Genomic DNA, 12,905 nt, shown 5'->3' on the forward strand with positions numbered 1-12,905 from the left:
ATATTAATCAGCTAATTTGCCTAAATTTGCATATGGCGTGTGAGCCCTGGAGTCTGTCTGGACTGGTTGAGGGGGTTGGTTAGTGTTTGCAGTTTAAAAGAACAAAGTCAACAAAGTTAATTTCCCAGAGTTTGTTTGAGAGGCCTGACAACCAATAGCATGAGTTAGGGGCGGGGCTATCTGTTTGTCCCACCAATGGAAGACTTTGAGAAGAGAGTAATTCAGGCTCATTCAGGAGCAAAATACATTTTCATATAAATGTATTCTTTATCGGCTCCTATGTAAATGTTCTCTTTCTGACATAAACGTTCATACAATTATTCTTGCATAAATTGTCACATTTTATGTAAATGATACACAAAATATCCTGCTTGTATTTGATGGATTTTTTTTACAAACTAGTCCTTATTTTTGCAGGAAAACAATTGTGTTTGTGTTTCTTCAGTACCACGTTTCCTATCATATCATTATTATTTTAGAGAAAATATATATTTGCTTAAATATTTGTACTTGAATAGATAATCCAGACAAAATGGAAACTTCTGTCATTTATTCGCCCTGATGTTGTTCCCAACCTGTATGACTGACTTTCTTTTCAAGATAATTTGAGGAATATCGCACGTGGAAATCAACGTTCGTCAAAAATTGTTTGCTGACCTACATTCTTCAAATATCTTTTTATATTCCACAAAAGAAAGAAATCATTCAAGCTTAGAACAACATGAGGGTGAATGAACGACAGAATTGTAATTTTTGGCTCGACTATCTCTTCAATTAGCAGTTTTTTATTTCATCCGAAGTGAGCAACGCACACTTCGCTCCTCCAGTCTCTCAGAGATTTATTTTTGAGGCTTATGAAGCTGTTAGGTGCATGAAATCGCTCATGCATATTTTATAAGGCACCATTTGCAGTCCTGGCATGTTCTGTCATCGCCAAGGTGACACCAGCCCCGTCAGCCAATCAGAGCCGCGGACATCACTGATCAGAGGTCAAGAGAGGTCACTAATTAAGCAGAATGAAAGCTCAGCATACTGGAGTCTAATTTAACTACAGCACACCAACTTCAGGATCAATAATATCGGCGTGAAGCTGCTGTGAGACACTTATTCAATCATTTCAGCATGGGACTCAACATAGTGGATTTATTGCTTGACTTGCTGGTTTATTGAACTTTTATTGTTTTGGCAGGAATAACGAAATGACTGAAGACGAGAATGGCCTTGTAATTATGTGTGTTTTGTGTCTGTGTGTTCCTCAGATTGCGGGTTGAATGTCCATAAGCAGTGCTCTAAGATGGTGCCCAATGACTGCAAGCCGGACCTGAAGCACGTGAAGAAGGTTTACAGCTGTGACCTCACCACACTCGTCAAAGCTCACAACGCGAAGCGGCCCATGGTGGTGGACATGTGCATACGAGAGATCGAGTCACGAGGTGACTTTTATACATTTTATATATATTTTTTTATATTGTGGTTCTGTTTTGTTTTTCTGTTTTTATATTGGCTTTTCTAATAAAAAAATGGCAGCGGCTATTTACACTAAGTGTTAATAGCAACTAGATTATATTTACAAATATCATCTATCAATAAGAAACTATGCTAATTACACTAAGTGAAAATAGTGATATAAAAGGAGTTGTTCTTTGCAATATGTGTAAATAGTAATAGTTTTGACAGATACATACTATTTGCACCTCAGTATTGTTGTACATTAACAGGATGCAATAATAACAGAGTGTAAATTAGAGGTCGACCGATAGTGGATTTTACCGATACCGATAGCTAAGTTGGACCTCGCTTGCCGATAACCGATTAATCGACCGATAGTTTTAAAAAAGATACTAGATTAAAATATAATAATAATACATAAAATAACAGGTAAAAAACCAGTGCTGAACTTTATTACAAGAAATTAAAAAAGTACTGAACCATGAAAATGTGTTAAATTTCATATGTAAATATTAAAATATTAAAATGAGTTCTAACAGAAAAAAAAATCTACAGTAAATAACTAAAACATTAAAATATTACAAATAAATGTTTCTTTAGCTGTAACCTAGAAACATGTATGTAAATGTCAGGTAACAGTCTGCAAATCCCATTTGTTAACAATGATGTATCTATTTAGCTAGCTTTCATGAACTAAATGCATTATGTAATGTACATTTTACAGCATGTATTAATATTCGATCAATACAATTCTACCGTAATGATTCATGTTAGCTCATAGCGCATAAAAAGGTTAACAGATAAAACTAACATTGAATAATACTTCTACAGCATTTATTAACCTTACTTAATGTTACAAATGGAATATTATTGTATTATATTAAGTGTTATCATTTTATATAAATCCAAACAGTTCGCTTTTTTAGAACACAACGGTTTTCTTATCAAAATAACAACATATGTATTGACGTCTAATGCGTTTATATTTCTGTTGGATGCATGATACAGTTTCTCACATCAAAAAAAGTTTCTCAGTTACATCGTTTTAAATGCTTGAGGTAACCGTTGCTGCTAATATTAGCGTCCTGTCAGCCTCGACGACAAAGTACATATACTGCTCTTCTTCCCCTGCTAAAGCATCTAGTCAACAAATCAATTACTTTATAATGATTTGGTAACATGTACTGAAGTGTTCTGTATTCATACCGTTTCTCTGTTGGTGTTTTAAACGCGCATCAGATGTGTCAGCGCACTCTGTGCAGCGTGAGCTGTGAAGCGCGCAGCCTCACGTGTCCTCACGTGTTAATGTAAACAATCAGTAGGCTCTCGTAGGCTACTGTGTAATGACCAGCAGCCTTCAGCCGCTCCCGCAACGGACGCAAACCTGAAAAACTATCGGTATTGATTTTTGCCGATAGCCGATCGTTCCACCAATCAGCTATCGGTGCCGATTAATCGGCAAATCCGATGAAACGGTAGACCTCTAGTGTAAGTTATTATATTTATTAAAACTATTAAATGGATTCCGCCTTGATGGGTAAATAAAAGCCCTGACTACACCTACACCTAATCCTGCCCAATAAATGCTTTTATTATTATTATTAAATTCAATTTTGTTTGGCACTTTTTCCTCTTTTAGAAAATGTTCTTAATTTATATTGAAAGTGAATGCCTTTCCGATGTGATATGTGATGGGAAAAGGGAGAAAAGCGAGCTTGACAAAAGGCGGAGTCGATCGCGTCAAAACCAAGATCCTTAAGCCTTATGCTGCGTTCACACTGCACGCGAATGACGCGAATAAATCGCGCTATTCACGCAAAGTTGGACGCGTGACATTTTGAATCCATTCGCGTGTGACACTCACTAAACAACAGACGCGAATTCGTGTCATGGGAGGGGGTTCTGCCAGCAGCGGCAGTCGGCAGAAGGACTATCCGAGTTAAGGCTGCTCTCACCGGGGTTGATGAGCGCTGAGCGCCGCTGATCGCCTGGGTCTCACACCTCCGAAAACACCAGATCAAATTTTCAAATAGGAGCTCTCTTAATAAATAAATCACATATTTGAGCTTTAAGCAACTACATTCTCACCTGAAAAACTATTAAAACTACATTTTGTGACACAATACAGTAGTATTTTTAAATTACTCTGGCCGCGGGTTCCCCTATGGGTTTCCTATCCGTCACTTTACCACGTGACAGCAGTAAGCAGAATCCTCATAGGTTAACGCGGCGTGAATATTTTCAACTTGAGCGATTCGCGTGTTTCGCATGATTCGCGCGAATCACGCATTCAAAACGCTCAATTCGGGTGATCCTTGCCGCCTCATTCGCGCGAATCGCGCCGCAGAATGCATATTCGAGTCTCTGCATTGACTTTACATGTACATCACTCGCGTGAATCACGTCATTCAGGTGCGGTGTGAACGCAGCATTACACAGAGGTGGACAGTAACTAAGTAAATTTACTTGAGTACTGTATATAAGTACACTGTTTGAGTATCTGTACTTTACTTTAGTATTATTTTTTCTGGAACCACTACGCTTCTATCAATGTCCTCGAAGTCGAAAGTCGTTTCTGTAGCAGCTTTGAAAGTCAGTGGATGATTTTTTTCTTCTTTAAAAGGTGTTTGGGTTTTTGCAGAAAGCCTTTCAGGAATCACTCTTGTAGGGTCTCGTGAAGTTCAATGATTTCACAGCATTTTTTGAACACTGATCAGTTTATAGCAAAATGGAAGATGACGGATGTCAAAATGCTCATTTTGTCGAGTATTCACATAAACAAAGTTTTTTAAAAAGTTGATTATGTCTTGAGTGAAGGTAAACAGTTGGAGAATATCAGATGTGTATCAGTGTATTGGATGCGTGCGTTCGGCCTTACATGACAGCCGTTGTGTGACAGCAGCTTTGTAAAGAGCTTTATAACAATTATACAAGCATTTAAATGAGTTTAAGTTACCAGTAGTACTTTTACTCAAGTAATAAAGTACTTTGTCCACCTCTGCGCTTTACTGACTACTTTTTTTTCTTATCTTGTTTTTCCCAAACATAAATTGTTAGGTGGAGCTAGTGCGAATAGCACTTGCCAACAAGGCACGCTATTTGCTCTTGGTGTAAATAGACACTACGGTAAAAAATTGCTAATACCTATAGCCAGTGTTATGGCCAGTAGCTTATATAATGTTATACCTGTTTTGGGTTTTGTTTTGTTTTGTTTTGTTTTCACAGCATGTTTAAGGATTGTGCTTCTCTAATACTTTAAGTTTGACAGGCAAAATGTGAAACTCTTTAAAGCGCCACACATTCTTAACCATTATTACATTTTTATGGAGCATTATGTGTACTGTACAACACATTCTTGACCAAACTGTCTTGTCTCTCAGGTTTGAAGTCGGAGGGTCTCTATCGAATCTCTGGATTCAGTGACTTAATCGAAGATGTGAAGCTATCGTTCGACAGGGGTGAGTGGCGTTTTTTTCCTGATGGTGTGTAGTACTGATCCGTCACAACCCCCACATTCCACACACATGTAATCCCGATGAATCGCATACACATGCTCACCGCTGCTTTTTTTAGGTCACCCTTTGTCTTGCGTATAGAGCTGTGGGTTTATGTAACATGAAAGAGTCTGAGCTGCTTAAATGTTTAAAGTGGCACATTTGTGGGAGGATTTTCGCCCATCTGTTCGTGTTCAGATGCATGACTGTTTCATCATGACTCTCAGATGGCACGAGGACAGAATCAGAGACAGTGAGAGAAATAATGGGATCTCGACAGGTTTCTACTGGCTGGTGTTATTTCATTACAAGCTGATGAAGATTACACAATATCAAGTAGGAAAAATATGAATAAAAAAAGGATCCTGTAGGAACTTCAATTTATCCAGTAGATTCTTCTTGAATTCATTTTGATTAAAGTTTATGAGGGCACATTAATTTTTTTCAAAATGATGCGCGCGGATGAATCATTTATAATAAACACTTCAATATTCCATAAAAAAATTACATTTTTCCATTTTGATTTCAAGGTGACTTTAAAATAAGTACCAAAAGTACGGAAAATGTTTTATTTAAAGCTAAATAGATGTATATAATACAAGTAAATGATATAACAACATTACTAAAAATATAAAATCAAAATAAAATACCCCCAAAAAAATCACTACCAGTCAAAAGTTATACTTTATGTTTTTGGAAAAAGTCTCTTCTGCTCACCAAGGCTACATTTACTTGATCAAAAATACAGCAAAACTGTAATTTTGTAACATTTTAAATGGTATTTTATTTTTCTGATGATATTCCTAGGATGATTTTCGCACAGATATGAAGCTGATTTTCATAATTTTTCTTCATAATGTTTCTTGAGCAGTGAATCATCACATCCGAATGATTTCTGAAGGATCATGTGACACTGAAGACTGGAGTAATGATGCTTTGATCACAGGACTAAACTACATTTGAACATATATTCAAATAGAAAGCAGTTATGTTATTTTAATGGCATCTTAACACTAAATTACCGGCACAAGAATGTTCACAACCTCAGAATGAGATAACGGTAGCTAAAAGTCTCTGCCTTCAATCCCTACAATACAAAAAAAGCTTTTCTTACTTAGTATTTTTCTCTTGTTTCTAGTCCAAACATCTAAAAATTCTTAAAACAAGAGGTATGTACTAGACAAGAAAAAGTAATTGGCTTGTTTTGGGAAAAAATAACTCCAAATTAAGAGAGTTTTTGCTTAAAATAAGCAAAATAATAATCTAAAAAGGGGTGAGAAAAATTATCTTAACATTATTTTACTTACTCCATTGTCAGATTATTTAGCTTATTTTAAGCAAAAACTCTCTTAATCTTTAGTTATTTTTTCCCAAAACATGACAATAATTTTTACTTGTCTAGTAAATGTTTCTTAATGTAAGAATATTTAGATAATTAGACTAGAAACTTGACAAAAATACTAAATAAGAAAGGCATTTTTTGCAGTGTAGAGCCAAACAGGAGCTCTGTCAGTGCTGATCACTGCAGTTCCCATTACATTACTGCACTGTCCCGCAGCTGTGGATGAAAGTGTTTGTGTCCTGATGTGTTCAGATGGAGAGAAAGCAGACATCTCCGTCAACGTCTATGAAGACATCAACATCATCACAGGTGCTCTTAAACTCTACTTCAGGGACCTGCCCATCCCCGTCATCACGTATGACGCTTACCCGCGCTTCATCGAGGCTGCGAGTGAGTCACGCTCTACTTCTCTCTATTACTCAATGTGCCTGCTGAGTGGCTTTCCTCCATACTTCAAATCTGCAGCCCAGTTACCCATTCTGACTTTTCATGTTTGTTTATTTATCATGTAATTGTCTGTTTCTTGAAAATAATTGCAGACTTAGGGGTTTAAACTTTAAAATTTCCCCCCAAATTTTTGGAAAAGGATTAAAACCATTGCAAGACAATAACTAAAAAATAAAGCAGCTCATAGTTAGCCAGACATGGTCATACTCAGTTCTAGTCAGAATATGAGTCTGCTGCTCCATTGGGCTGTGATTATGGGGCGTATTTCAACCGAACCAGGAAAGACATCAACTGGGCAGACCAACAACCAATCAGAGCAAAAGAGCGACACATAATGTTAGTCGTCAAATGTCAACAGAACTCAACTGCACTGTGTTGCCAAGTCTGCGGGTTGTTTTCCACATCCGCAGGTTAATTGACCTCAATTATGTGATAGATAGACCCAGGAATGGCAATTTTAGTAGGCAACCTTGCCAAAATAACACACATTTTACCCCCCCAAACACCATTTTTTTCCAGAGAATCCCCTCGAGAAGCTATTGTTTAGGGCTAGTAGTTGGCGGGTTTTGTTGTAAAAACTTGGCAACCCTGTCTGCACGCGCGCTGGAATAAACAATCTTTGCCGGTGTTGTAAAAAAAATAATTTGATGATACACAGAGTACTTACCCAACATGATCATCATTTCTGAGAGAAATAGTGAAGGTGATGCAGATACAAACAAGCTCTCCGTTTAGGATTTGAACAAATATAATCCAAGCCCCTTTGATGACGTGATGATTACGTTACTGTTGATCATCTGTCCGTCATCGTCTAAAGCCCGCCCTGATGATTTCATTGGTCAGTTTCTGTTCATAATTACTCCTCTATGGATCGAGTCCAGACCGAACTGCCCGAGCTCAAATGTTGTGGATGGGGCTGAGTTCGGCTGGCATCCAGGCTAGCTGTTTTTGACCGGTGTGCTTGTTTGTTTCAGAGCTGACCGACCCGGATGAGCGTCTGGAGTCTCTACACGAAGCGCTGAAGCTGCTGCCTCCGGCTCACTGCGAAACACTGCGCTATCTAATGGCACATTTAAAAAGGTGAGAAAGTTTAATAAAGTCAAATGATAATCTAATATCGTTCAGTCATTCATCTGTATGATGAGTTTCTGTGGTCCTTGGAACACAAATAAATTCATGACCGGAAGAATGTGTTAATATTAAGATGAGTTGTGTTTAGGGTTGCTAAAGTTTGGGATTTTTCAAGGCTGAGAACTTTGAATGGGAATTAACGGGAATGTATGGGAATAAACTGGGAATTTGCTAAATTGCAGGTTAGCCTATAACAAGAATGAAAAACGTCTTACAGCATAAAACAATCAGATTGAATGCAAATTCAGTTGAATTTATACCCTGCTCACATGCGTATTTGATTAAAAATACAAAAAAACTGTAATGTGAAATATTGTCACAATTTAAAATAATGGTTTTCTATTTTATTATACTTCAAAATGTAATTTATTCCTGCGATCAAAGCTGAATTTTCATCATCATTACTCCAGTCTTCAGTGTCAAATGATCCTTCACAAATCACTCTGATATGAGGATTTATTTTGGTTGGCTCACAATTTAGTTTAGGGTCCAATTTTCCCTTTTAACTATGACTTTTGCCTTAATTAACTGCTAATTACTGCTTATTAATAGTAAGTAAGGTAGTTGTTAAGTTTATGTATTAGATAGGGTTAAGGGATGTAGAATAAGTTTATGAAGAATAACGCATTATGTGCTTCAAACATACTAATAAACAGACAATATCCTAGTAATATGCATGCTAATAAGAAACTAGTTAATAGTGAGAATTATTACAATTATTTTACAAATGGTAAAACTAAACTGTTACCGTTTTATGAATAAAAGTTTAGCATTTGTTTACAATAGAAATCTTTTGTAACAATATACACTAATCTTCAAAGGTTTGGGGTCAGTATTTTATTTTTTATTTGTTTAAAGAAATTACAACCCCAAATCAGAAAAAGTTGGGACAGTATGGAATGTGCAAATAAAATAAAAAAGAAATGATTTCTAAAATTACTTTGACTTGTATTTCATTGCAGACAATATGAACACAAAATATTTCATGTTTTGTCTGGTCAACTTCATGTCATTTGTAACTATGCATCCTTTCCTGTCATTCAGACCTGCAACACATTTCAAAAAAAGTTGGGACAGTAAAGTATTTACCACTTTGTAATGTTGCCATTCCTTTTCACAACACTTAAAAGACGTTTAGGGACTGAAGACACCAAGTGATGAAGTGTTTCAGGTGTAATTTTGTCCCATTCTTCCTGCAAACAAGTCTTAAGGTGGGCAACAGTACGGGGTCTTCGTTGTCGCATTTTGCGCTTCAAAATGGGCCACACACTCTCTATTGGAGACAGGTCGGGACTGCAGGCAGGCCAGTCAAGTACCCGGACCCTCTTCCTCCGCAGCCAGGACTTTGTAATGTGTGCAGAATGTGGTTTTGCAGTGTCTTGTTGAAATATGCATGGACGTCCCTGGAAAAGATATCTTCTTGAAGGCAGCATATTATGCTCCAAAATCTCGATGTACTTTTCAGCATTAATGGTGCCTTCACAGAAGTGAGGGTTACCTTTGCCAAGGGCACTGACACAACCCCATACCATGACAGACCCTGGCTTTTGGACTTGTTGCTGGTAACAGTCTGGATGATCCTTTTCTTCTTTGGTCCGAAGCACACGGCGTCCATTCCTCCCAAAAAATACCTGAAATACTGATTCATCTGACCACAGTACACATTTCCACTGTGTGATGGTCCATCCCAGATGCCTCCGAGCCCAGAGAAGTCGACGGCGCTTCTGGACACTGTTAACATAAGGCTTCCTTTTGGCACAGTACATTTTAACTGGCATTTGTGGATGTAACTACGTATTGTGGTACTTGACAAAGGTTTGCCAAAGTAGTCCTGAGCCCATGTGGTGATATCGCTTCTAGATGAATGACGATTCTTGATGCAGTGCCGCCTGAGGGATCGGAGATCACGGTTGTTCAGCTTAGGCTTGCGGCCTTGTCCTTTACGCACTGAAATTCCTCCAGATTCCTTGAATCTTGTAATTATGTTATGCACTGTTGAATGTGAAATATCCAAATCTCTTCCTATCTTTCTTTGAGGAACATTGTTTTTAAACATTTCAATAATTTTGTCACGTATTTGTTGGCAAACTGGCGATCCTCGGCCCATCTTTGCTCCTAAAGGATTAGATCTTTCTTGGATGCTGCTTTTGTACCAAATCATAATTTCAATCACCTGTTGACATCACCTGTTTCAAATCACATCATTATTTAACCCTTTTACCTCATTACTAGCCCTAAATTGCTCCTGTCCCAACTTTTTTTGAAATGTGTTGCAGGTCTGAATGACAGGAAAGGATGCATATTTACAAATGACATGAAGTTGACCAGACAAAACATAAAATATATTGTGTTCATATTGTCTGCAATGAAATACAAGTCAAAGTAAATTTAGAAATCACTACTTTCTTTTTTTATTTGCGTTTTCCAAACTGTCCCAACTTTTTCTGATTTGGGGTTGTAATACTTTTACTCAGCAGGGATGTTTATATTGATAAAAAGTGATGGTAAATATTTAAAATAAATAACTGAGTATCAAATCAGCATATTAGAATGATTACTGAAGGATCATGTGACACTGACATAAAAAACACATGTATAACAATAGCTGCAGTAAAAATATATTTATTTTAAATATTTACTGAATTGGAATTAATTGAAAAAATATCATTAAACAAAATATATATATATGTCCACTTATGACCAAACAAAATGTTTAGATTTGTTTATGTATGTTTATATAAATTTGCCTACATTTCCAATTAGTTCTGATGAATTCTCACAAATTCCTGTTTCCCAAAATTCCCATTGAAAATATCTGTGCTACCCTAGTTGTACTCAGAAGTTATTATATTGATATATCGCAATATAAAAATGTGACGATATGTATCTTTGATGTAAACGATATGATTTGTGAAAGAGATGTTTTATTCAGGTCTCAGCTTAATGTATTTATGAGGTATAATTCTCCCAAAAATGTAAATTCTGTCGTCGTCTCATCTCAGACCTATAAGATTTTTGTTCAACTTCCAAACACAAATGAAGATATTTTTATGATGCCTGAGAGATTTCTGTCCCTCCATTCCTCTAAATGAATCATGAAGGCGTCATAAAAATAACCAATCGAGTGGTCTAATCCATGTCTTCTGAAGAGACACACAGCATCTTTAGAGAACAACACACATCTTTATTTTGGCTTAAAATATCACAAAAGTATCATATTGTGAGTTAAGTATTGCGGTTTGTATCGAATCGTGAGTGTATCGATACCTCTCTAGTACTGTTTACCATATATTGTGTGTGTGTGTGTGTGTGTGTCTGCAGGGTAACTCAGAACGAGAAGGATAACCTGATGAACGCTGAGAACCTGGGGATCGTGTTCGGGCCGACTTTGATGCGGGCGCCTGATCTGGACGCCATGACGGCTCTGAACGACATCCGCCACCAGAGGCAGGTGGTGGAGTTACTCATCAAGAATGAAGACATCCTCTTTTAGCATCGCTAAAATGAACCACAATACTGTTTACCGCCGCTGTCTGGACTTGAATATGAAGGAACTATTTTTCTTTCTTTTTTTGGAGCAGAACTTGCCAACACACACCCTTCTTTTCCCTGTCTGATGGGTTATGCTCCTGTGTCTTGCATGTCTTCCTCCCCATTTTTGTCGGGGGTCGCTGAAGCTGAAGGGCGGAGCTCCGCACAGTGGGCGTGGCTTACTTCAGCATTATTATGGGATGGCCGTCTCATCTGCCGCTCGAGTCCGACAGATCGCGCTTCTGTTCCAAACGGCCGTTTTTGTTTTGTTTTTGTAAAACATTGTGAATTTGATATTGTCAACTTTGGAGACACTTTATCTGAAGAGCCGTAAATCGAGACGGTGGCTTTGTGCGGGCGTAATAATCTCTTCATTTGATACTTCGACTCTTTAGACAATCCTCAGTCATCATTCATACGGCTCATTCTGCTCGAGGTTTGTTATTCACGTACGTATGTGTATGAATGTTCGTCTTCTGTGATATATTTCTGGCTCTGCAGGTAAAGTGTCACCAGTGTTTTTTCAAAATCTGTGATTTGTTTTATTTATTTTTTGGTTGTTTTTTTATAGTCCTTCCGTCAGGTTGATCTGACTCTGTTCTACCTTCACGTGCCAGACCTCTACATGAGAGCCGAAGGAGTTATTTCTGCTGTAGTCACACGTCCAGGAAGAATATTTTCATTCCATGTACATTTCACAATCATTGATCTAGACTTTAGAAAACCTTCTTACACTCTCAACATGACTGGTTGATGTTTTTGGTTCTGTGTTTTTTGTATTTGATTTGAGCATGAATAAGTTAATTTATTAAAATGTACTTTTAGTACTGTGTTCTGAGTCATTTAATTCATAAAAAACAAAAAGTCCATACAAATTAGAGATGCCCCGATATGAATTGTCTATGGCGATGTGATAGTCGATTATTGATGTCTACCGATACTGAAGTTTTATTTTACTAAGGCCAAAAACTTTCCCAACTATTGCTGTAAACTAAAAGCTTACTCTCTCGTTTGGAACATTACTATAATATAAGAGGTTAAAATAAACAACTGAGCAGTTATATTCAACTGCTATTTATTTTCACATACTGTATAATTATTACACTTACAAAAACTGAGATGTTTGTATACTCATAAGGCAGTTTTCATAAACACTTGCCATCATGACGTACATATCTAATTAACAGCAAATAAGATCATCTCTAGTGTTTTTATAGGTAACTAACAAACTGAACACGGATAACTTTCCTGAGGTGAATGCAATATTACGTGACATGTTGTTCACAACTGTTTATATTGATTACATGAGACATACATTTTGTAAGTTGTACTGTATTTTTCATCACACACTGTGTTACTATGTATGGTAAGTATTGGAACACCCTACCCTGACAAGTCGGACCCACATCAAGATGTTTGGTCTGGAAACTCACCATTGGCAGCTCAATCCGAGGGGCGGATAAACGGTTGTCTTTCAAACTCCCTCTGCACGCGATAGGATAGCGCTACAA

At 37.2% G+C, this 12,905-nt stretch overlaps 1 protein-coding gene across 1 annotated transcript in view; it reads left to right on the plus strand.

The window, feature by feature from the left end:
• chn1 (chimerin 1) overlaps nucleotides 1–12,218 on the plus strand; it is an 82,049-nt gene extending 69,831 nt beyond the window's left edge. The window contains exons 9-13 of the mRNA XM_067443159.1: nucleotides 1,260–1,433; nucleotides 4,830–4,907; nucleotides 6,538–6,675; nucleotides 7,707–7,812; nucleotides 11,185–12,218. Of these exons, the coding sequence (XP_067299260.1) occupies nucleotides 1,260–1,433; nucleotides 4,830–4,907; nucleotides 6,538–6,675; nucleotides 7,707–7,812; nucleotides 11,185–11,356 (668 nt within the window). The 3' untranslated portion in view covers nucleotides 11,357–12,218. The remainder of the gene's footprint in view (nucleotides 1–1,259; nucleotides 1,434–4,829; nucleotides 4,908–6,537; nucleotides 6,676–7,706; nucleotides 7,813–11,184) is intronic.
• Nucleotides 12,219–12,905: the final 687 nt, after the last annotated feature.

The sequence above is a fragment of the Pseudorasbora parva genome, chromosome 5 (genome assembly GCF_024679245.1).
Source record: "Pseudorasbora parva isolate DD20220531a chromosome 5, ASM2467924v1, whole genome shotgun sequence".
NCBI classification, from domain to species: Eukaryota; Metazoa; Chordata; class Actinopteri; order Cypriniformes; family Gobionidae; genus Pseudorasbora; species Pseudorasbora parva.